The 25,980-nt window shown below is 44.1% G+C and overlaps 1 protein-coding gene across 2 annotated transcripts in view; it reads right to left on the bottom strand.

Annotated features, from left to right (window-relative positions):
• Nucleotides 1–12,697: 12,697 nt before the first annotated feature.
• CD247 (CD247 molecule) overlaps nt 12,698–25,980 on the bottom strand; it is a 60,073-nt gene continuing 46,790 nt past the window's right edge. The window contains exons 2-8 of one of the 2 annotated variants that reach the window (XM_062597283.1): nt 24,087–24,193; nt 20,826–20,879; nt 19,195–19,278; nt 18,425–18,460; nt 17,311–17,367; nt 15,392–15,427; nt 12,698–13,838 (exon numbers count right to left, since the gene is read on the bottom strand). In XM_062597283.1, coding sequence (XP_062453267.1) covers nt 13,773–13,838; nt 15,392–15,427; nt 17,311–17,367; nt 18,425–18,460; nt 19,195–19,278; nt 20,826–20,879; nt 24,087–24,193 — 440 coding nt within the window. In that variant the 3' untranslated portion in view covers nt 12,698–13,772. Of the gene's footprint in view, nt 13,839–15,391; nt 15,431–17,310; nt 17,368–18,424; nt 18,461–19,194; nt 19,279–20,825; nt 20,880–24,086; nt 24,194–25,980 lie in introns of both variants that reach the window. The other variant, XM_062597275.1, reaches the window with a different exon arrangement.

Raw genomic sequence — 25,980 nt, 5'->3', positions numbered from 1 at the left:
AAGCTCAGCGTAGTGGTAGAGATCATTGTGTGCAAACTTCCAGGCTGGTTTAGGCTTTTTAAGCAGAGGTAGGAATTCGTTCTGAGCTACAGTTCTCCTCCACTGAGTTACTTAAAATAACTGGCCAAGCTCTGCTCTTAGCTTTGTGTGCATGGTTCCTTTATACTTCCGAGAGTGGGATTTGGCCTCCCGAGTCTAGATTGTGTGACATACTGTTGGCTCTTTTGTTCTGCTGATTTGATTTTTGCAGTCAAAAACATGCACAAACATTTAGAAAAACTTAGGTTACCCAAGCTCATTGGCGGTAGATAAAACATCATTTACAGACCTGGATTCCTGTCAGGTGAATTAGTACAGGATTTCAAAAGGTCAGGCTCTCCCTAATGCCTAAAGCAATATTCCTTTTCAGTTATTTCTGATGTTTCCAACAGTGTGTTCAGAAAACTTTCCGCTAAAAAAGCGCTTCTGCTTGCAAAACTCAGAAGCCCAAACTTTCAGAACAGAAGCTTCCATCTTTTATGCTAACACAATCTAGCTGACTCTGGGGCTTTGCACGTACCTTGGTGATCTCGTGTAGTCTCTGAGCTGTGATATTGCTAGCCTTGTAAAAAGGGCAATAAGTGTCCCCAGCTAGAGAGTCGGGGCTCACCTGCCACTGTAACTATCTTTTCAAGGTTGATTCTGATCCATGTAGCAAAGACTATTTATGTGGATGAGGAAGAATAATGGACTGTACAGAAGTTAGATCTGTATATTCTTAAATATACAATCTAGTATCTGAACCAAAAAAAAGATTTTTTTAAAAAAGAGAAGACTGGATCACTGCAATGCAGTTCACTTTGAGCTTTCCATTCCTGATGGATTTAAAGGTTTCTGCCATGTGTATAAAAATAAATTACTTTTAGCTAGCAAGGGTATTAGAAGAGTCCCTTCCCCACCTTTTTGTCACCAGAGTGCTCTAAAATAATGAGCTAATGCAGCTATGTGTCATTTTGTTGACGATTCAGGGGGATCTTGGGGTTTCTCACCCAAGATCCAGAGGGCAGCAACTTTACATATGCTTCGGTTCGTGACCAGAGCATGTGGGATTTGTGTTTGCACTCAAGTGGCAGAATCCCTTATCTCTCTCTCTCTCTTTTTTTTTTTTTTTTCCCTTTACCCATGTTTTTGCTCTGTTCATCTCTAACTCTCCACCTTCCTGTTTTACTGAATACTTAAACCAATTATCTCTAAAACTTCAAAACTAGTGAACTGCAAGCAGGGAAACTAACAAATGTCCGTCCATGGTTTCTAATGTGTTTTTGATTTTTTTTTTTTATGTTTTATTTTTTTAAAACTAAGCTTGAACCAAAGTCAATTTCTAGCAAGCTGCTGTACTAATGGACTAGTTTGTGTAAGTGCAGTTCAGATGCAGAGAGGCGATAGATGCTACTGACAATTTCTTTTTCATTTGTCTTTTGTTTTTATTAATTTTATATAAAAGTTGCTGCTTGTTTTTAAACCTTTTTTTTGGTTGGTAATTTGTATTATCCTTGGGGCAGACTCTTAACTTGATTTTAATTTGTTTTCTTTTGTTTGATGTGTAAATAGAATGGCAATGTCAGGGGATTATTAAATCCAACAGGTCCCACCCTCATCCCACCAGTATGGATAAATCTAGTTATCTTTGATGTACCTGATGTCTATATGACCTCAGGCTGTGCAGAAGATCTTTAGGGCTATGAATAATACTGCATACATGTAAATTACCCACAGTAACAGCTTCAGAGCAGTAAAAGGTATAGCTGGGTGAGCTTCAGGGAGATAGGGAAGAAGTGGAAGAGGAGATGCTGGTACCCACTATATTGATCTGGAGGCCATAGCATGGACTACAGTTTCTACCAAAGGGATACAAGTCCCGTGGGACTTGTGTTCAGTGAAGTAAGAGGATGGGGAAAACTGCAGCTATAATGTTCATTCTTGAGTCAGAAAGTTCCTACTTACTTTCACACCTGTGCAAAAATATGATTTATCAGGAAGCTTTTTGTCAAAGGGGTAATATTACTGGTCTTTTCTCCAGTGTATCCTCTAATCCCTAATGGATTTGTGGCAGGGTCGGGGGGGGGGGGGGGGGGCATGGCTCTTGCATATCTAGGAAACACAAAGAAAAAGGTGGGCCTTAAATCAGCATAAAATCCTCTCTCCAGAGTTTAAAGAGACTGTGCCATTAGCTGTCTGAATGAGTTTTCATGTCCCATTCTTGCTGGTTTGTGGTTGGGAGAGGGTCTTCTTGAGTACATATCTGGAACACTAATGCAGCTTGGATGGTTTATTTATTATAAAAAAAAAATCTGCTTTTTTTTCTGACTACCTTTGCATTGGTCGCATGGCTTTGGTGTGAGCACCTTAAACCCCCTTTCCCTCCTCCTCTCTACCCTGTCACCCTCTCTGGGGCCCAGATTCCCGAGAATTTCTTAGCATACCTTTTCCGGAGAGAAACTGGAAATCATAGTAGCCACATATCTGGAAAGGGCTTGATTTTCCTAGGAATACCCAAACAGCACACATCCCATGGGTTCAGTTACCAGCGCACATTGTTTCAACCTCAGTGTGCTCTCCTTTGCTATCCTTAAACATCCCAATGATTGACTGTAGCTCCTGGAGTCTGCTTTGATCCGCATCAGTGTTTTGGTTTGTGGATGCTGGCAGCCTCCAGAGTTTAGGTAGAAGACAGAAATGAGGTTGGCAGCAGGCATACTTCTGCCTAGTTACAATGCATATGTTACTGCAGAGCATGAAAGGAATATGCAATCAAGTACTAGAATTTAGCAGAAGTTTGTTTTAGTTTGTAATCATGCTGACAGCAGAAATTGAGGCATCTGAAAAGAGTCAATAGCAAATAGAGAGTTAGTAAATACAGACCTTTGAGTTCTCAAGCATTTAAGGCTGGAGAGTTACTGTCTCAGTAGAGGTCACAAACTTGCCAGCAGACCCAGGGTGTTATTTTGTCAGCACATTTGCTTGTTTCTTCCAAAGAGACTAAGTTACCTTTCTGATTCCAGTCTCAGAGGGTTTATATGTTTGAACAAAAGTGATTTTTTATTACACACTGAGTCTTAATTCCTTAATATTCCTTTTAGGGGAAGGTTTTCTCTGAGAAAATTAATTTCCAGACAGTCTTCTAGCTGTACACTGATACATTTGCTCCTATATTGATCATGCTTTGTCAGCCAGGACCAAAAGAAATTTCCTAGCATGTTAGGAAAGGATAGCATCTCTTTTCAAAGCACCAAGTCTCCTTATTTACAGATGTGTGGGTTGCATTTCATAGATGCAAACATGCCAAAGGGCATGTGCAGAAAAAGAGAATGCAAGAAACTGTTATTGTTGCCTAGAACAATTAAAAAAAAAAAAAAAAAGTTAGAGACACAAATACAGATATCCCCTAAAGATCTAGAGAAACAATTTAGGAAATGGCTTCAGGATGAGACATTGTAGGCTGGTCATGAACATTTTTGTCATATTAGAAAACTTTATTCCTGCTTGGCTTTAGGACATCTGAACCCCTGAGACTTCACTCACTCTGTAGCCACCAGGATTCATGAACTGGTCATAGAAGGTCCACACAGATATGGCTGCTTACAAGAGTCACATGCTGAAGTGCTTAATTTTAAAGAGATTTTTATCCATCTCATAGGCTAGCGTCACTTCAGTTCACTTTTTTTTTTTTTTTTTTCTCTCCTTTGGGTAACTTGTAAAGATGCATCATTGCTGCACTGCTTCTTAAAATTCTCTGCATCAATAAGTAGTTGTTGAAACTCGAGTTAAATTGAATTGAAAAAGTCCAAAAAGTCTAAAAGTACCATGAATGGAAAATCTGAGCTCTGATCAAGGAGAACATGCTCAAAAGTTAATGGATCTTCATGTAGGAATGTGCTGCTGCTTCTCAGTAATTTTGTTTGAGTGCTAGTGAAAACTAAAAGGCCAGACCATTAAGAGGAAGACGTATATTCTGATTATTTGAATTATAGATGTTTTAGGACATCAGAAGCTGCAAGTCTGAATTTTATCATGAAATGAACTGGCTGACAAAGAGATTTTCAGTAAAAACAATATAGATTCTGATGTGTTTGGAGTTACAGGTGTGATTTATTGCACCTTTTAGGTTAATAAGGAGGATGCTGGCATTAAGCAGAAGTAGCTCAGTGCAGAAGTATCTGCTGATGCTATCACAGAAGAACAAATGCTCTCTCATAACAGGGTAGCTTTTCACGTAGGCAAGAGCAATCCATTGCCTCTACTGTTACCCCTTTTCTTATTTTAATCTCGTATACTTTACAGTGATAATTAAATGCAGACAAAAATTTTGTACTTCTGATCCTTTGGCATCTTTCCAACATCTTTTAGGACAATTTATTCCATTTTATTTTTAAAAGTGTAGAAATAGAGTTTTGCTCTGGCAGGCAGTAAGAGAATGGGCTGTTAACAGAGTGCATTTGAGAAACTTTTCCACATGCATCCATGACAATAGCTGAGTAGTAGAAAATTTCTTGCTTCTCTTGTAACCATAACCTAATGTTTTGGTTTGGTCTAATGTTTAAATATCACCTCTTGTAATATGAATCGGCTCACCTTACTTTCCTCCAGCTGAGTTGCTGAAGGACGCAGCAGTGTTAATTCCTTAACTCACTGATGCCCGTTTCTGTGGGGCAACCCTGACTGGAGCAGTTCGCTCTTTCTTTGTTACAAACGGAGCAGAACCACTGTTACAGTGGGAACCGTACCATAGACACACAACTAAAACAACACCTGATTTACCTTAAGAATCAATTGCTATTTCCTTAAATCAAAATGTACTTTATGAAATTCTTGGAGAGATGAGTAGCTTTTTGAGGTCACTGGGTTGTTCTAGGACAGGCAAAATACTGTGTCTAGTCCAAACTTCCAATGATACTTGGTTTTAAATCAGTAGTTTAAAACGTAGGTTAATTTATTGTCAAGGTAACTGTATTAACTCGAGGCAGTGTTCCTGTTCTCCCTCCAACAGTTAAATGATGTCTGTTCACAGGGCGTGTGTGCATCTGTTGGATGTTCACCTGAATATAGCGTGGAAAGTTACCAGAGGGATAACCGAACCTACTGACCCCCACTGGCTTTATGCTTGTCAATCTTCATGTAGCCTACTGAAAATATTTATATTTTTGTAACAATACCTCTTTACTTCTCCCTCCCTTTCCAAAATGCTAGAGCAATACGGCTTCCAAAACACATAATTGCAAAGGTTCTGCTCTCTTCAGTTGTTAAATCTAACTGCTGTTGCTGCCCATAATTCTTTCCCTTCTTTCTAGTGGGGACACCCCTGGAATAGTTTAAAGATTTTTGACAGAGGAGCCTTTCCTGTGAAGAGCGCTGCAACCCATACCTTTCTTTTATGTGCATGTAGTTCATACAGAGAGATTTCATAGGGCTATAGAACAGCAGACACTGTACAACAATGCAGATCTGTTAACTGACTCATCGTTTGCAATTTCTTAAAATATTCCTATCTTTCACTCCATGTTCAGAACAGGATATGGTTCCCTCTATGTCGCTGAAAGTAGTTTCAGCCCTTCAGAACCAGGAAAAGAGGAAAATCGTGTACTTACATATCTTTACAGGCAAACTAATGCATGGAAAAGGACTTAATCTTTTTTCAGTGCATGTATCATAATTCATCTGTTTCCCACTTCTCCTAGTACCCTCTTAGTAGGTAAGTGCTCTGAGCCTTTACCCCCATGGGATGCTGTTAGAAGGGTGTTACAAAGATTGCACTGGAACTACAGATAATTTTACGACAGGAGAAGGGAGAAGATGCCTTTTAGTTGAGCAGACAAATAAGGTCAGGAAGTAGAAGGGATCAGGTACTACTTTTCTGACCAATTTCCTATTAGCAAAGCAACTACCAGGCTTTGCCTTGGGGCTGCTTTTAGCTTTGTCTGTGATACACTGCTAAGAACGTAGTCCATAACTGGAGTGATCTGGGCCTCCCCTTCTCCTCCCCCTTGCCCCTTTCTCCTTCCCCGGTCTGTCCTCAGTGAAAGGTAGCACCATACAGCTCTGAGAACAATACTCGTGGGTAGCAGCGGGCTTCTGGCACCTTCATAAAATACCTCAGCATAGCTTAGCATTGTCGCAGAACTGGTTTTAAACTGAAAAAATCAGAAGAGAAAAGCAAACTTTATAAATAGTGGAGATAATTCTAGCTGTAGAGTTTAGTTGAACTGATGTTTATTATGATTGATAAACATGATTATGCTGTATGTATTTGAGATCCTGTTTATAGGTTACAACTTTATAGGGTCGGGTGGGGTGGGTGGATGTTGAGGGGCAGAGAAAGGGGGTTGACTGTGTTAGAAGGAAAATGTTTGCTCATGAATTTTTTTCCTTGTATCTGTCTTGCCAAAGGAAACATTTTGTCGCTCCTGGGTTTGGGGTTGTTGTTTGGTTGGTTTATCTGTGGTCTAACCTGCAGCACTGCACGTGGTGGCATGCAGGTTACTGATTGGGTTGCTGTTCAGGGTCCTTTCGAGTGCGCGCACACTTCCCTCCCTCCTGGCCTTTCCTTATCCTTCACTGGGATGTAAAGATGAAGCAACGTGTATATGGGAGGCTTGGGGGAAAGAAGATGGCTATATTGGGTTAGAATCAACCTAGGTGTAAATCCATTTCAGTCAGTCGAGTTGCAGCAGAGCTGAACTGGGTCCGTTGCGTTTAACTCTGGGGGAGGGAGAAGAATGGTTGTTGCATCTTAATCTATCTGGGAGAGCAAAAGTGAAACAGGTTCCTTTTATCCCCCTTGTCTTGTTACTGAATGTAGGGCTTGTAGTGCTTGATAATAGGTAGAAAACTTTTTAAACACTTCCTTTTCTAATAGCAATGCTAATCCTGTCTAGACCAAAAACTATGAAAGAAAAACCAAACAGAGAAGCGAAAGCTCACCTACTCCTAACACCTGGCTAGTATGCCTGGAAGGGTTGAACTACTGTGAGACAGTCATGGGAGAGGGGAGCTTTGAGGGGTTGTCTGGAGAGGGAGTGGGTCGTTCTCCTGGCATGTGTCTTGGTATTGGAGTGGGAGCAGCAGAAGAGAAAGCGAGTATTGCCTTGGGAGGGTTTTGCAGCCCCTTCATTGGACTCCAAGGCTCCCTTCTCATTTCCCTTCAAGGCATATGGAATGGAGGAAGAGGGATTGTGTGTGTGTGTGTGTGTGTGTGCGTGCGTGTGCATGTGTGTGTGCGCGCACACATGAGGTGGGTTTCTAAAGGAGCTTGACTCCACTGGGGTGGGAGAATTCCCAGTGGCCTCGTAGGGAACCAAAGGCACTGATAAGTTGTCAGCTCTGCTGTTCTCAGAGCGGGTAAGAGGAAAAGCTGGGTGGTTTTTTGAGCTTTGGGTCAGTGTCCCTTTCTGTAAGGACCTCATCTCTTGTGGGTACTCCCATCTTTTCTGCATAGAGTGCTTTGGCTCTCTGAAGACATCTGTGTGCGGGGCTTGCCCCGTGCTGCAGGTCTTGGGCTGATGTTGGGATACAGTCAGGGAAAACTGTTTCTTTCCATCAAATATGGAAGCAGTGTAGTCCAAGGTCAGAGTCCATTCAACAGCCTTGTGTACGGTCTTTCTCTTAAAGGTGGGAGGACCTTGAAGACTCCTTTCTTTACTCCCCAAAGTAGCCGTGTACGTTTTCATGTATCGTGCTATTGGGCTGAATTGTTTTATCAGTGAACTTGGTGAGCTCTTGTGAAGAAAGGGAGGGAGGAAGGGGGTTAGACAGATCGTCCAGCTCCTCTTCCTCCAGACGCCAATCGGGTTGCAGAACTTCACTGAAAGCTTTACTAATAGAATTGTTGTTCTGACATTATGTAAAAGTGGTATTAATATTGTGTGACTTTTCAAAGAGCTAGTTAGATTTATAGGTAGGTAATAGGGATATTGAAGAAATGACTTCTCAAAGAAAAGAGCACTTGGAACAAAAGAAGTGGAAAACAAGGTGTGCTTTAAGGAAAACAAATCTGAGGAAGGAAATGAAACAGCTTGTGGGAGGCGAGGGAAGATGATACCCTCTGGCGTTCCTTAGTGCTGCTGAGGCTCAGCCCCAGAACTGGAACACACCCCCTCTGCCTTATTTCATCCTCTACCAAACAGGACATTGTCAAGTAGCTCAGACCAAAACGTTGATCTGTCTTAAAACTGTTTCAGTCTGCTGGTGAATGTTTTCCTGCAGAGCTTTACGTACAACCATAAAATATTTAATTTAACTTCCCCTTTCCTCCCAAAACTCTGTCTGTTGTTGGCCAACTTCAGGATTCATACTGCCTTTGCTGAATTTTGGAGCAGCAGCTGCTTAAGCCCTGTTCTCTGAATGTGATAGCGTTGCGTGTGGACGAAGCTGGCATGCTACGGTGCTATAGAAATGTGAAATTATCTAACAGAAGGGATCCTAAGACGCTGGAAACCGCACGCCAACAGTTCAGTCGCGGAGATCACAGCACCCCCTTGAGAAATAATTCGAGACCGAGAGCAGCCGTGACAGTGTCCTGAGAACAAGGCAGTTAAGACAAAAACTTTAGTTCTTTCCCCATTCGCCCTGCACGTGTTGGCCTCTGATCCTGGTGCTCCCCGCACCTGAGCGAGTCAGAGGGAAAACCGCAGTGTGAGAGAGCCGGAGGCCAGCCCCACTCCCGCGAATTCACGGGGAACCGGGCTGGGCCGGCCTTTGGAGCAGGGAGGGGAAGGGCTCGCTGCAGAGCTGCCCAGAGGCGCTTGGAAGAGGCCCGAGCAGCGCTGGTGCCCGCGGGTGCCTCGCTCGCCTGCGGTCCGTAGGAAGGACCCACACGGCAGCGTCCTGGTCCCCGCCAGTGCTGTTGTTCCATTTCCTTCCTCTGTGGTAGTGTCTAAGGCTAGGTGTGAGTAGGTGTGGGGTGTTTATCCGCCACAGGTACAGGAGCTGTTGTATACCTCATTTCTAACTCGTAACTGAGTAACTTGCTTTAACTTTCTCCAAACCCTACAGAGTTGCCAAGTCTGCCCTCCCTCCTTTGATTAACACTGAATTCTGGCCTATAGCACCCCGTGACCTGCAACCTGGGGAGTGACCCCCAAACGCCTCTGAATGTCGCTGCTTAAAAGCTACTGCAAAGTGAGGGCAAATTGCAATCTTATCTTATTTCCTTTGGTTACAAGGGGTCCTCTTGAGTAGTCGGTGAATTTCTGCCCCCTCCCTGCCGCTCTGTGTCAAAGGGCCGCGCTGCCTTTCCCACCCCGTGGGAGCTGCCCTGGGGCTTTGCCGAACTCCAGGGCCTGGAGGCTCTCTCAGCCCAGTGCTGCACACACACACGTGACTCACTTTCTTTAACATGACCAAAAAAGATAAAAAGAAAAGAAAAACCTCCAAATATTTAATTTTCTTCTTTATTATTTGACAATCCTGTATCCCTTCCCCGCTCCCCAGCCTGGCCGGAAGCTGCGCCCGAAGCCCGTTCCATCTTTACGTTGAATGTAGTTCCCCTCCGCCATGGGAAAGAGAAGCTCTGTCAGGTCACGGTGGCTGCTATAAGTCGGGAGGGGGCGGTTTCTTTGTTTTGTTTTGTTCTTTTAAAATTTCCAGCCAAAACCAAAGATTTCCTAATGATTGTATAAACTCAAAACAAACAAACAAACCAAAGACAAAGGGCGTCTTCAGCACCAAGCCCATCTGTGAGGCGGCCCCGCTGGGGCCGAGGGCCTCCAGGAGCACGGCGGCCGCGGGGCCAAGGCCGGGGCGCTGGGAGGGGGCGGCCGGGGGCTTCGCAGGCGGGTTGAGGAGCTGAAGACACGGGTGCAGGATTGGCTGCTCTGCTGGGTGCTTTAACCCTCTGGGGGCTGGGTGATGTTGATTAATACACGCTGAGGTGCACTTCTGAGCTTCCCCCCTCCCCGCCACTGCTCGGAAGAGGCTGTCCTGTGTGAGAAATCCCTGAGAGACGAAGAAGCTTTTCATTTCTCCTCTAGTTCCTTCTTTTCTCTATTTCGTTTCTTTTTGCAGCACCACTGTGCAACTATGCATTGTATTTCTCAACCTTTTATGCTAGGTAGATGCCTGTGACTTTTTAACTTTGGGGGGGGGATTGCAAATGGAGGAACTTTTTACATGGATCTTTTTAATCTCAGTTGATTGGGGGGTGTTTGGTTCTAGGGTCATACAAGCTCTATCCCAAAGCAAAATCCAAATGTTAATATTATTAGCCTGATGCAGATACCAAAGATAATTTCTTTCCTGCAGAACCTTAGACTTGTGTATTAAGTACGATTACCCAGCACTTGCATTAGTCTAACCTCAGTAATTCCAAAGCTTAGATGTATATTTTGGTATATTTCTGGGATATTAAAAAATTGTCGTTTAAATTCTTGTTTGTTTCAGTGTAATGCTCTTAAAGTCATAGCATGGAGATAACTGAACTTGTCCTATTCTTAGTAGTTTGAAATAATAGTATTTTTGTATGTTTTGGGTGTGTCTATGTATGTATTAACATAACAGTTTTCACTGCCTAGGTGTTCATAAATAAAAAAAAAAAACTAAGGGTTTTTAAAGTGTACATAATATTCCATTAAGAATTTCCACCAGACCGCCAATTCGGATTGCATTTTCACTGACGGCCACTCCCAACTGGGATTCTTTCTTTCTTTTTAAAGAGACAGCATATTCTTTTTTTTTTCTTTTTTTCTTCATTTTTTCCCCATTGACTTGGGGTTCTTGCTCAGAGTAAAGGATTTTTCACTGTTTTTAAGGGATGGGCCAGAGGAAAAATAGCTTAAATTTCATTAAAAAAAAAAAAAAGTTTGGAAACGGTCCCTTTCTGTGAAGAATTGAGACTTGAAAAACAAGCCCTTCCTTCTAAATCTGGCAGTAGTTTTCAAAGAGATGGTGATTTGTGAATGAGTACAGTGTCTGGGCAGTCTGTTTTTCCTTCTTTTCTAAATGAGACAAATTTTCAGTCTAATTTGTTTCACTGCTCTCTGCAGCTGCCTAGTTACACTGACTAGGAACTTTGTTTTTCTCTTGCCCTTCCTCATATACTGCATTTTACACTTCAGGTCAGCAGAACACTTGAAATCAAGGGCCATGTGGGAGTAGCTGTACCCAAACGAAACACAAGCTTTTCTTGAGACTGAAATGTGAACGTCCCACACATTTCAAAGCCTCGCTGTTCACACTGGGGGTGAGGAGGAAGGCAAAATGCTGTCTCTTTAAAGATACCCTTTATTATTATTTTCCCAGTGGTTGCCTACAGAGAGCTGTAGGCATTGAGAGATTGTGTAGATTACAGTAAATCAGGATGGAAAGGTAGATTTTGTGTAGATGCATTTGTCTGCTGTAATTTTTTATATATATTAAACTTACTGTAATTGTACAGTTCATTTCTGTTGTAAACATCATTAAACCATTTTCCAAGTGTTTTAACATGTATGCACGTGTTCGTGGTTTTTATATGTGCCAGGGGAAGGGTAAGTCCCCTTCCTGCCACTGATCAGACTGGGCCAGAAGACTGTTCTTTCGTGCTCTTTGTCTTGTCAAAAGATAGGAGAGTCTGGGTTTTTGCACTCCAGTATAAGCTTTTGTTCCACTTCTGTATTATCAACTCCTCTCCTAAAAGAAAATCAACAGCCTTGACTGCTTCCTGAATGCAAAGAGAAGACTCTGCTCGCACCAGTGGTGAGTGTCCCCCAAACAGCTATGTTGGATCTTTTTTGAGATCAATATTCACATATGTCTTAAGAGATTCCCCCGCCCAAGAATTTCTGTTGATGTTTTGTGATTGCTGAAACTCTTCACTGCTACATTTTGCAAATAGGATATGTGATTAAAAAATAAAAATCAAATGATATTTTCAGTAGCTTATTCTTTGTTCTTGAATCAAGAACAAGAGTGCTTTGCAGCTGCAAATTTACCTCAGCTTCGCAGTTTAGTTATTTTAAGTGTCACACAATTTGCTCACTTTTTTCTTGTCTTATTGCTGAGGAACAGTAAGTGATACAGGAAATTCTTGGCAAGGCCTGTCATTGCCATGCTTGAGTGGTCTCAGTCTACATTTTGGAATAATTTACTGTCTTTGAAATATTCAGGAGATACAAACACCTACTGCAGATGCAGGTTCACTGCTTAAGAAATTAGACCCAGCCTTGTAATTTACATAGTAGCAATTTCAGCAAGTTTCTCTGCTTCTAACCCAATCTTTTGAAAAAACAATATGAAACTTCATCTTAGCAGTGTCGGCAGGAGCAGTTCTTATTCCCGCAGTTGTGTCCCAGCACTGCGCGCTCTGTCAGGACCGATGAAATAAACTGGTCATCTCCTGACCCAAGTTAAAATAATGTATATTTTTCTGGGCTATTTTTAGCCTTGGTGAGTTGCTCGTAGGAGTTCGTGACATAGTCTTGTAAGTCACTGGCACAACTGAGGATGCAGCAGGAGCTGAGCGTGGCTGTTACAGTCCATCTGACAGCGTTTTTGTCAACATCGCTCCCCCCCTCGGTGCCTACGGTGCTTTCTCCCAGGAGGCATTCGGAAGCTGACCTCATCGGTCTTGCTTAGGAGGTCACGCGGCTGGTGGCAGCTGGTGCAGCCAGCCTGAACGGTGTCGGCTGACAGGCTGCTGCCATTCCCATCGCTGTCCATTGTGCACGTACACGCACGCACCCACACACCTTGTTGCCACTACCTTTATTCATCAAAAATGTGTTACATTATTGACTGCTACCACATCTGCGTCACCTTTTAATAGTACCTTAATGGTAGACTGGGTTTGAAATTGCACTTCCATTGGCTTGAATACAAAGTAGATATCGACAGCAAATTATTATTTTGGTTTGTTTTACATTAGAATTATCACAAAAACCTTTATACAGGGAGACTGTTGTGCAGTGACGTTTGTAGATGTTGGAAAGGAGAAGCGCAGAAGTGAAGCAAATACATCCTTTGGCCAAATGGTATTCTCTAGTATGAAGTTTTCTGGGTTCTTCAATATTACTCCCTTTTAGAATCTATTCTCCTCATTTTCACTGTAACGGGGGTACCTTCTCTGAAAAATTTCTTATACTGGTTATCTGGCTCTTTAGTTCCATTTGCCAAATGAGTGGCACGGCCATTACGTGATCTTTTGTTGGAGTTTAGTGCTGATTTGCTTCGTACTAGGTACAGCTGGACTTCAGCCTCTGTCCTTCACTACAGGAACATTGCATCACTTTTTACAGTTAAAGAAAAAACCCTATCTCCTGTTAAAGCAATTTCTAAAAGGTAAATTTAAACTAAAAATTTAGCTGGCCTGTGTGAAATATTTTTATCATAAATAATGCAGGAAATAACTACAGCCTTATCCTTACAAGGGTCTTTAAATGCAGCAGAATCATAATTTTGATTTGACTTGATACCCCTGGAAGGCAAGTGAGAGCTAGGGAAACAGCTCAGTCAACAGGAGAACCCAGGGATTTGATCTGGGCCCACAACACAAATCTTAACAAAAATCATCCTAATAACTGCTATCACTGGAAGTTACTTTACAGATATATACATTTTAATAGCTAAAGCTTGCAGTTACATAATTCAAGAGGGAAAGAAGAAGGGACTGACCAAGTCCAGAGGTATTCCCTCTGTGCACAAACCAAAGTGGTCTGTTGCACTGAGAAAATGCACGCTGCCTGGACAAAAAGGCTTTTCCTTCCCTCCTTCCCCGAAGCAGATGGGCATCTCTCACTTTTGCCCATCCCTTCTGTGACTCCCACTTAGCGGGGGGGCAAAGGCTGCATCTGGAGTGCATCATATGTGTCCTTGGTTGCTGCACTGAGCCCCTGGAAAGGAGGGAAAAAAAAAAAAGGATGAAGAAAAAAAAAAAGGGTGAGGTAAGTGTGACTGGTTAGTTCTCCCTACTTGGCTGATCTGGAACAAGTTGGCAGGGGCTCATTGGCATTTATACTAATTTTTTTCTCCTACTTTTTTTTTTAACTCATGAGTGTTTCCTTAGTCTTTTTATGGTGTCAATAGCTATCACTTGAAGCTATCACTTGAAGGGAAGATGCATCCTGAATAACTTTTAAGAGTACATGGCTACAGCAAATCATCCTCACAGGTTATGCAGTTCCTTAGAGCATATTTTACTTGCTTCTTATTGGCTGTTTAGAGCCAACCATTCCAGAGTGAACTTTGTCTAGTAGCAAAATGAATAGACGTCAAATGCTGAACATGCTCTACGAACTTCTCCTGCATAATCATTTGGCAGGGAAGTTGGATGCAACATGAGGTAAGTTGGCAGTGGGGCTTCAGTTGGCAGATGAGGGAAGCATCCCGTCAAGCCCCTTCCTGCGCCTGTGTGGACCATCTGCTCTGGTGCCAGTTAAGTCAGCTCTAACACGCACATTGCATATCCCTGCTGCCTCTTTGGAGCCGACTGCTCCGGGAGCAGGGTAGAGCAAAACATGGGGGAGTCGCAGGTCGTGGGTCTAAGAGGCTGCTAGAGCAGAGGTAACTGGGACTTCCAAGGCTGAGGACTTAGCTAGACTTGGTGCTCGCTTGTACAATTTCTTGCTGCCTCTGTAATGAATATTCAGTGGCAGCAAGGAGGTCGCAGCATAGCATAGCGTCACGAGATCTAGTCTGAACAAAACCTGTACTGTAATTTGAATATATTGATAGGGTAGAGCTTTTTATCAGTTGTGACTATCTTGGTAGAGCAGATTGTGAAGAAAGGTACCATCAGTTACAAGTATGACCATGTTACAAGAAAACTCCCTGCTGCACACTATCAAAAGGACAAACTTGGTTTGTGATCTTGAGATGCCAGTGGCAATGTACAGGCTTCTATGGGGAGCTGAAATGCATGTTTTGGAACAAGTGTGGGTGGCAGCCTGAATAAGGCCTTGTGATAGACTCCTGCTCTCTGTTACATGGGTGCAGCCCTGAAAACGCTGATCGGTTTGTGCTCTGTGTGGTGTAGTGGGATGGACTGAACCACTGATGCTTTGAGTCACTGCTGCTATTTGGCCATCTGGAAGGAAGGGCTGGGCCATTTAGGAGACAAACAGTTCAAGTCATTTCAGAGCCAGAACTGTATGCATCATCTGCTATAGTCAAAGGTGGTTCTCCAAGGATATAGGATCATGGAAATGCTTCCTAACAGAGCTTCTAGGTAAGTTTTCCTGCCAGTTGTACTCAGGGCATGCAGACACTTCTTCAAAGTTGCAACAGGGTGGTCTTTGCTCTGACTCTGAGTAAGTGCTCTCAGAAGGGCACTCTGAAAGCCCTGTATCATCAGGCATGACCAACACTGCAGTTGTAACTGTAGCTCCAAGCTACATATCTACCATGAAGATGAATGAGGGGAACAGCTGCTGGATGTGTTGCCTACCTGGTAAACACCATCGTTCCCTTTGCCTCGCCGCCTCTGCTGCAAGAAAAACAAGCCTACGTTAAGGAGTGCTTTTCCCATTACGCAAAAAGAAAGAACAACCTGACTTTCACCATCCTGTACCGGGGGTCAGAAGCTGTACTTGGCCCGGACACCCCCTGTGCAGGAGGGGAAGCTGGCTGCCAAGCGCCTTCTAGTCTTACAGTCTGGAACAGCCCAAACATGCTGCTTGTCAGCATTTGCTGCAAGCGCTGTGGAAGGAGAAAATAGGATTAGAAAGAAAAGGGAAATTATTTCAGTTGTATACCATGCTTTCTTAGCATACTGTTATAACACTGCTATTTCTTTGATTTGCTGTATGTATGGAGATTTGGCCGTGTTTCCATAGGCACCTCTTGTTTTATGAACTTAAGGTACACCTGGAAGAAACGGTCTATTTTATGTCAGCTAGTGTCTGAGTAACTCTGCCCTCTACTGGACAGACATGGAAAATTACTTTGTCCAGCACGCGTTTTGTAAACCCTCCAGAAGTTCAAAGGAATTGCAGGTAAGTCAGTTTGGGGGAAAAGTCACCCAGAATTCAGTAAAACAGATACAAGACTGACTTGGTACAAGCAGATCACACAAACAAGGGCATTCAGACCAGCCGGGCACAAGGAAAAGCCCTGTCTTGAACCTGCCGGCTGTTCCCAGGGCAAGGGGGCTGTCAGAGGAAGCCGCTTGTTGTGCTCCAGAGAGCAGGTCCCAGGTGAGAACCAGGCACTGGCAGAGCTTAGAGCCATCTCCATGGAGGGCGACGCTTCAAGCATATGGCTGGTCATAACTGTCCCAGTGCTGGAGAGCACTGGTCCCTGAGGGTGTTACATGCATGTTATAAATGGCAAAAAATATTGCCTGCTACAGTTAAAATTGTAGTCGTCTGTTAAGTGATTGCATTGTCATGTATCTAGAATGAGGCAAGGGCATTTTTTCCCCCAATAATATAAACATTCATAAATAAAAACATGGAGAGACTTTATAAATGGATCCTGAATATGGCAAATAGGCTTTAGAATAACAAAGTTTCATGCTGGAAAATGCTTAAGCAACTCTGAATTTAATTCCCCCTTTTTTGTTTTGAAATGCTCCTTTTGTCACTTTTCAGAGAGAAATGAAGAGTTAAAAATATGATATTTTGACCCAAAATAGAACCTGTGGAGGTCACAGTAATTTTTCGTTTTGCCAATAACAATGTCCAAAGATGGTTTTGTTTCAACATGAGCTTCTTTCCCTCAGTTGTTTGTGCACAGAAATAAAACCGTCCCCTTTTTTGCTAACTTTAGACATAGCTGACTTGTTCCTGTTGAAAAGTGAAAATCGATGTGGGGGAAAGGGAGTGTTTCTCCAGTTACTTGTCTGAAGACAAGCTCAAGGTCATAGAAAGAAACCCTCCATTTCTGAATTGCCTTGGATGAAACTGCTCAACTAATATGAGTGGCTGGGCAGTCATAAACATTGCAGCCCCTGACATCGGACATTTCCTTCAAATGTTGCTCACCCACCTGATATCCTCTGCCTCTTCGGGAGAGGTAACTGCTAGGATTTTTCTATCCAAAAGTTGAAATGTTTCCCCTTGACATTAGTGCAGGCTGTGTTTGTAACACTGATGGGGCAAGCCTTACTGTCCAATCTCCACTTTGTTTTACAGCTACTATAATTTCAATGCTAGATATTTTTTTTTATTTGTTTGCTGTTATATCTAACACACCACTTACTACTAGATATAGGTAACTACACTCAGCTGTTCGTGGGTGCTGTGTAGCACAGGGACTTTCCTGTGCAAGACAGCTACGTGCAGTATGGGGCTGCTGGTCTGTAAGGGAATGGGAATGAAGAATTTTTCATCCCAGGCTTTCTCCAGGAAGGAAGAGAACACTCACCTCTCCCTTCTTTCCAATTTCACTGTACGCCTCTCCCATCTTGTCCTTCTGCAGTGACTGCGAGCAGAGAGCCAGAGAGAGACAAAATGTTAATAGAAAAGCCCCTGGGGTGATTCCACCGCACTCCTGTGCTTCTGGAGCTTCTTTTCCTCGACCCAACCCCCTTCAAAACTCTGTCCTCCTTCTCTGGGATAGGTCAGTGATGGATTTTGACTGATGTACATTAAAATATATGCACGTCATGCATTAACAAAAACAGTTCTTCTATCAACATCCCCTCATCTCCAAACGTTTAAATAGCTGTAACTTAACCCTCAAGAAGAATTTCTCACAAAACCAATTCACTTTTCTAGCTCATCACCACATACCACACCACCACAACTCTACAAAAAAAATCTTTAAGTAGGATTAATTCAGGAGACAAAACTGAATATGCAGTTCAGGGAAATCTGTAATACTCCAGGGTGAAGGTTAAGAAAGAAGAGCTCTTCCTTCCTCCATCCAGGGAAATGGTTTCCAAACTCTTAGGAGCTGGTGCTACAGGACCTTCTGATTCAGTAAGGAAACACACTCTCTTCTTCTTTAGTTAGTGAATGCCCAGAAAGACCCTGAGTGAGGCACAAGTATTAGCATTCATGTATCTATCCTTTGGAGCATAGACCATCACATTTAGCCAGAGCTGAATTAATTAAAACAAGAGGCTCCTTAGCTGCCATTCTTAGAAGCACTGATATTTGGCCTTTGTCAGACAGCATCCAGATAGGCTGCAGCACGAGCCCATGAAATACAGCATTGTCGTTCACATGGGACAAAGGTTGGGATGCTGCCTTGTAGCTAACACAAAGCAGGTACGTTGATTCAAATTCTTTTCTCCATCTGCCCCAAGCAGTCAACATTTTCTCCTATTATTGAGCCATAGTCAGAAATTATTTAGCCAAAAAAAAAAGATAAAAGCAAACAAAAAAAATCTTGTTTGAAAGGAAGTGTAAGTTTGAACCAAAACTAAAATTGGGGTGGATGGTGGTGGTGAAGAGTCTTCTGTGAGTTAGAAACTCCCATTTCCAGCCAGCCCACCCCTGACTAGTTGTCTCTCCTTCCCGTTTGCTCTACTCACAGTGTAGACAGTGTCCTGAGGGGTCCTTCTTTTCTGCTGCAAAACAAAGGCAGAAAGTTGCCTATCAGCACTAGTTGCCTCTTGGAACTATCAGCATTTTCTCCTCCTCATTGCACCTGTGTGTTAGTGCTAAGGCCCAGCCACAGCTCTATGAATATGCCCATTACAGCCCATGTTACCCCCACCCATAAGGCTCTGTTAAGACAGCTTCTTCTCTGGAAAATTAATTCATTTTTAATAAATGGTAAACCTTGGCCCTTCTCTCAGTCTCTACAGCTGTCACCTGCAGGCAAGCCCTGAATGCCTAGGCAGCAGGTTTGCCCTCTCTCTTTCTTTGAAACTGCTCAGCTCTGCAGCAGAAGCAAGTGTTTGGCTGCTGCTTTACCCTGTTGACACTTGTTTGGAGGTGTTACAAACAGAGAGCACTACTGAAACACCCCTCCCGCCTCGTCTGCTCTGCATCCGCCTGCACTGGGTGTCACTTCCTATTCTGAGTGACTGCAAGTTCTCAGCAGCGGGATTGGGGCAGGGGGTGGGGACTGCAAGGGCCAGAGATCCAAGTGGGGAGGTTTTACTCCTGTTCCTGCCGCGCTATCAGCCTCGTGACTTACTATACAGATTTTGCCATTCCCTCTAGGGGAAGGCATAGGTGCTTAGCAAGTGCATGAATGCCTGCATGGCTAAACAGTGGTTAGACACAAGCAGAAAAGAACCAGTTTAAAAGAAAAAAAGAAGAAAAAAAGAAAGGTGCACATGTGGGAGGAAGTTACCTGGTGTCTCCCACCCATCTCAGGGTCTGCACCTCTCTTCACCCCCAGAACATCATAGTCTTCTCTGCGCCCATGAGACAGTTTCTGAAAAGAAAGAGCAAGAAGTGGCAACAGATGGACATTATGATCATGAGAAAATAGATCTTTGTATAAGAAGAAAAAAAAAGGTAATCCAGTTTGGTGGCCAAACTCAAGAGTGCTGTAACTGAGGCAGAAACTATCCTACCTCTGATGCTATTGCCAACAAAAATATCTATGACTAAGCACTGAAACACCAAAGAGTGGTCTGTGCTGTGAAAAACTTCAAGCCATTGCCTCAAGACCTTTTCTTAAGTAGAAATGAGCCTAGCAGGAAGAGCAACTGTGACTTTTATTCTTTGTCTGCCAATGGTGGTTGAAAATCAATGATGGCTTGATTTTTCTTATAGAACAGCTGGCCTAAATTTGTATTAAGTGAATGCAGAAAGTTTAGGTCGAACTCATTTCTTATCTAGGACCAGTTACCCTGGAAGAAGGCAAAGGAGCAACCTCAGGTCAGACTAATGCACTGGACAGGGTCGATATGTCAGGAAATTATGTTCCCATTTCCAGACATGCACAAAGAGTGTTCAGTGCTATTCAAAAGCTGATAATTTTAAGCTGAAAAAAGAAACTCCATTAGTTTTCATACATTAAGTAGTAAAACAGTGGAACTCATTATTACAGGATGTGGCTACGGTCAAGAGTGTGAGAGTAAAGAAAACATCAAAAGACGACCAGACATATCAAAAATAGCCTAGAATTTAATGCTACCATGAATGAGCAATGTAGCTAGAAAAGACAGACAGGCTCTTGTCTCTGGCTCTTTTCGCTGTCTGAAGATCTGTTTGATGCTGGCTACAGTCAGGGTGCAGTGGACGAGGTCAGCCCCCAGTGCAAGCCCATACGGCTGCTGTCATGTGGTAGGGAGAGCAAGAAAGCACAGGGCCAGAGACTTCAGGGCTGTGTGACTCAGGCTCCACTCACCTGGTGATACAAGAGCTATGATCCGCCAAAGTCAGGAATGCACGATTCCTGGGTGTTTACCTTCCCCCCACCCCACAGCGAATAAATCAGAAAAATAGAGATTTGGGGTGCCTGTGGGGCAGCCCCGGCCAGCAACACAAGCCACTGCTAGCTTATGTTCTTTAAGACCTGTGCGCAGCGAGCTGCCTGCCAGCCTGTGGAGGACAGTGCACGGTGGAGGGCTGTGTGTGCACACTATATATAACAATCTGGCAGCTGCACACACAGCTCTTGAAACCGCATTGTATAACGTAGCACATAGAGCCTGGTCTCTGCATCAGACTTGGGTCCTTGTATACCTTCATGGTAGTGGATCCAATCAGGTCCCTGCAGTCCACATACCTCTCAGGTATCTAACCAGGTAAGAGAGCACAGGCTCCCCTTGTCAGGTTTTGTTTTGCTTTCTAACAACAACCCTGCTGCATGCTTTGGGATATTTCTTTCAATTAGCTGGGGTTCATCCAAAGCTTTTCTGATCCATAGGCAATCCACCGTGTTTAATTAAATGCCCCCAAAGGGCTGGCTGGATAGCAGATTTGAAAAAAAAATTACAAAGCAAACGAACAAACAAAGCAGAAGGTACTTACATTATACAGATCCTCCTGGCCCGGCTGCAGCTGTGGCTCAGGGGCTTGGCTGAGCTGGAAGAGAGAGCGTACCGTCAGCACCACGGGGCAGCAGTGTCGGTCAGGTCTTTCATTGCCCCGTTCCTACAGGTCGCCTTTGGCAGAAACAGGGCACCACAGATGCAGCCAACACAGGGCACTGCCAGGGCTTTGGGCAATACAAGTCACTGCTGCATGGGCACTTTTTTTTAATCTACCTGCCTGTCTGCTTGCAAAAGACAAGTTATTTTATTTGTGTATTACATCGGTTCACAGCTATTCCATGCAGCCATTTCTGCACACCCCCCCCCCCCCCCACTCCCAGACTTTGCAGTGCTCTTTTGCGTGTATCAGAATCACATGTTAAGGCGAGTAGCTCCACCACGGTATGAACTGCAGCCTGTTCTAAGAAAAACTGGGCATCTGGACTGCCACTAACCCAAAGCCAGCCTCAAGCCTCCGGAGACAGTAGCGCCCACACAGCTCCTGGGCATCCCCAGTGGCAGCGGGCAAAGGGGCTCCCAGCACCCTCTGGAGTAGCTCCTGCCTCGCAGGGCTCTAGTGCTGCCAGGGTAAGTTATTACTGGTGGCAACTACTTTGACACTGTTCCTCACACTATTTATGAGAGTGTTTCATTTTTGAGGCAGGCTGTTTCAGACAAAAAGTGGCAGTTTTTAGGTCAGTGAGAGCAGCTAGTTGAATGCTAGTCACCTCAAAAAAAAAATCAAACCATATTCTCAGTACTGCTTTTAATCTTTTTTAGTTATTAGACATACATCAACATCAACTTTCTAGCTGGAATTGTATGTATGAAACCTAGAGAGATAAACTCAACTGTTTTTTTTTTTTTTTTAAACATGGTATCTGTGGTAAGTACAAGTTACCCACCCCACGCACTTCCCTGTGGAAGGGCCATTACCATTGCTGACCCCCTTGGTAAGGCCAGTCATTACCAGCCGTCCGACCCACATTTCCCACAACAGAGCCTAAAGGCCATAAGTTAAAAAAAAAAAAAAAATATATCACGGCAAAAGCAAAGTAGTAGCTTTGGCTAAAGCAACTATAAACAATTCTTTCAGACAAGAGGTGAGGGGACCAAAACATCACAGCTTGGAAAATTTACAAAAAAGTTCCAGGTTCATGTTAAAATAGAAGCCTCCTGCAAAATGCCTTGCCAGCTTTTCAGTGCTTTCTGATGGCATTTCTGCTAAAAACGCCTCTGCTGCTTTTGGCTTGGGAGACTCCAGCTCTCGGCTAACCAGCTCCCAGCCCAGCCGCGTCTGCGTAGGACGGGCACGCACAACCCCACCTCCTCTGGCAAGGGCATTTTGCCTTGCCTACGCGTTGAGCAGCCAACCTGGCAGGTGCCCGGCCACTCACCGACAGGCAGCAGCGGCCAGCCCCGCACACCACCTGGCTTTGCTGCCAGCAGGGCCGGCAGGTGCCACCCAGCATGGCCCTGCTCCCGCCTGGGCCGGCGTTAACAAATCCGCGTTGCCACGTACGGCCCTTAGGAGCCCTTCGGCTCCTTTCTGTTGGGTGCACGCTGCTTTCTCCTCCACTGCCCAGCTCCATCAGCTCAGCCTCCCAGCTCGCTGAACACAGCTGTTCTCGTTGCTCTACCTTTTAACGCCACAAAACTCCATGGCCAGGCTGGAGGTACGATAGACGAGGCAGATGCAGCCTCACAGCTCTCCCAGCGAGGAGCGAGGGCAATGTGCGTCTGGCGTGACTCCCACAGGCCCAGCCTGCCTAACCGCAGAAATGGCTCTCCTCCTTCCTGCTGCTGTTTCCTTTCAGGCAACAGCCCATTTGCTACAGCTGAACTGTCACCAGGCGCCAGGCACGCATCAGCAAAGAGCTGAGCACGCCAGAGGCCCGCGAGCGTGCTGAGTCCTAAGGGTGAGGAGCACTGCCTCCGCCTGGGAGCCGGTCCCGCTGGCAGCGGTGAGCTCCAGCCGAGCAATGGCACCAGCGGCTGTCCCTGCAGCAGCCCCCTTCGGAGCAAGTGCCGCACGGAGCGGGGAAAGAGCGGCCCGCGAGCTCACGGCTGCTGCTGCAGCTCACTGCTCCTCCAGGCTCCTGCTCCCCCTCGGACATTTTGCTGAGCCCCCCCCTCAACGATTGGGCTCTCCCGGCTGCAGTGTGCAAGGGGGGGGGGTTAGGATGTATAATGGCAGCAGGGAAAAGGGAAGCCGGGGGGGGGGGGTGCGGGGTGTCTCTCCTTTACTCCTCAGTTCTGCTCAGTTCCTCCAAACACTTTTTTCCCTTGTTCCTGAGTTCAGTGCTGGCTCTGTAGTCCTGAGAAATGATCCATCTGTGGAGCAGGTCAAGCCCCAGCACCACGGTCCTACCCCATCAGGACTCCTGCTGGTGGTCTCCACTATGACCAAATGAGAAGCATACCTAGATCTCAAGCGCAGTAAGCCTTGCATCTGGTGCAGAGGCTGAGCAAGGAGATATCCTCCTGCTTCCGAAATACTTTTTGGCCTGAAGTTGTCGTTCAGGCTAGGCTGAAAGCACCATTTCAGTGGAGTGCCCTGTGCAGGGGGGAGGGAGATAGCTTCTCTCCTACGATGCTCAGAGCTGTGGGACCACATATGTGTGCAGAAATGTACATTCCTCCATCACATCAAATTAGCTTCTTTTGCAGTAGTTGACTAAAACCACTAAATGCCTTCCTAGACGCCGGTGGACAGCTGCTGAATGGTAACAACAGCCCCTCAGACTCCCCCTCACTCCTCTCCTGTGGGAGCTAGGCTCTTAGGGTTATGTCATTCACACCCCCCCCCCCCCCCACTGCCAAACATCTCCAACTCCTGGAGACATTTTATTACTTCCTCTACAAGCTTGGCATTTCTCCTTGATTTTCTGCACAAACTCTCTTCTTCTCATCTCCTTCCAATGACAAAGCAGTAGCAGAAACCAGATTACTGTTGAACAAGCATTTCCCAGCTACTCTAACTAAAATCTCTGTGTCCATCATTGTGGCATCAAAATATTTCTAGCATTATCAAGAAGAATAACATATAATACATATTCTTCTTCTCTGTTCCTGAGCCCTTGAGAGAACTCCCACAACTCACTTGGGTTTGCACTGGAAAAGGGAAAGAAAGGGCAACAGAAAGGTCTTATTTTGAGAGACATACTTTCTCTCCACCTCCCACTTTCTAGCTCAGTTCTAGCTTACTAGCTTGTGTATGTAACAAAAGCCAAATGCATCAGTGTTTGGACAGACTGACCTTAGCTTTCACAAAAAGTGCTGTCATGATGACTGCGTAAATGAAGAGGAATCCATCCAGCAAGTAGCAGAGTCTTGGGTCTGTCAGTCCAAAAATTGGTACAGCATCTGCACAGAAACATCAGAACATTACCAAATGAGGCCATTTGTTAATTAACTGAATGCTTGACGGTATCCCTGCAGCAGTGCTGCATTGCACTGTACGAAAGAAGAGTCAGTACAAGGGCAAGTCTGTCATTTGCAAAGGAGATATAGAAATCTGAGTGAGACTCATAGACCAATTTAGACTGGAAGGGATTTTGGAGGTTATCATCTGGTCCAACCCCCTCTCAAAACAGGGCCAATAGACCAGGCTATTCAGAACCTCATCTGGTTGAGTTTAGTGCATCTCCAAGGATGGAGATGCTCACAACCCCCCCTATGCAGCTGCTCCAGTGCTTGACCTCCCTTCAGACAGTACAGGACATTTTACCTGGTGCTCCTCATGCTGCGGATCCCAGTCCATGCTCCCTACTCCACACATACAGTTATGGAAGAGTGCCTGGCCCAGAGGACTTGTAAGCTGGGAACATCCAGTAGTAGCATCTCTCACACAGATTCATTACTGGATCTGTTTAGCTTAGGAATTTTTCACCAACTAAAATGTGCATATGTATGTGAAAAATATACCATTTTTGACAAAATTTTAGGGGAGAACTCCTCAAATGCAGGACAAAATTTCCTGTAAAATGTGAAGACTCAAACCTCTACTCTACCTTATTCAGAACAGGAATTTGAAGATATGTGTCCTGATCTCAGGATATATAACAAACCCATCAAGCTACAGTGCCTTGTCTATGAGGGGTCTCTAGACTTCTCAGTTTGGGGATTTTAGAAACTACTAAATAGTTTCTAATATTTCAACAGGGAAACTGTTGGCAGGATGTTTTACTGACTTTTTAACCCCAGACATCACAAAATGTCCATGAAGTGCCCCTGAGATACTCTGGTTAATTTCCAGTTGAGAAGAAGGTTTTCAGTCTGAATTCTATGTATAGGAATCTCAGCTAGCTGCCTCCTTTTGGCTGGATCTCTATCAGAAAAAGATTTTTTTTTAAAAAAATAAAAAGCACCAAAGCTTTTTTTTTTAAAAAAAAAATAAAAAATAAAAGAAGTGTTGAAACTCTGCTGAGGAAGAAAATCTGTACTACTGTCCTAAATGAAAGTTCAATAAAATTGTTATTCAGAAAAGGTTGGTTTTAATTTCCTAGTCCATGTTACATGTTACATTTATATCCTGACTCCATCAAGAGGGGCATAGTAGTATTGCTGGTTTGCAACAGCTATCTTGAAATTGCCAGTTTGTAAACATCTAAAAAGTTTAAAAACTTAGCTGAAAAATCAAAACAATTCAGATGAGAAGCCTTAGTAAATATAGAGCCAATATGCAGGTTCAGGACCATCCCTAGAGGAAAGGTTATATGGCATGGTTTGAAAATAATAAGTAAATAAATCACTTAAAACTGATTTGGAAATATGCTTTGTACAAAGAACTGCAGGGAATTCAAAAAAAGAAGACAAGAATGATCAAGAGCCTGTAAAACCCTGCTATGAAGATAAATTGAAGATACCAGTTGAAGATTGGTATGATTCATCTCTTTCCTAAGGTGAGCAAAGTATGGCAATTCTTATATTAACCACATGCGATGGAGAGTAGTTGCACCACTCAATGTGCTGCTTGAATGTGCTCAGTTGCTTCAGCGATGAGTGTAGAGGATCTGCGTGCTGGGTTTTCTCTCCCAGCCCCCACAGGCCATGCTGAAGATTTTATTAGGAGAGTTTTGCAGATGACATTCATGCAGTACACAACCACCCACGTGAGGAAGTATTCTTTGCAGAAATAAGTTAATGATGAT

This window comes from Rhea pennata, chromosome 1, assembly GCF_028389875.1.
Source record: "Rhea pennata isolate bPtePen1 chromosome 1, bPtePen1.pri, whole genome shotgun sequence".
In the NCBI taxonomy this organism is placed as follows: Eukaryota; Metazoa; Chordata; class Aves; order Rheiformes; family Rheidae; genus Rhea; species Rhea pennata.
Note: the sequence above shows the minus strand (reverse complement) of the source record. Positions and strands in the feature narration are given on the sequence as shown.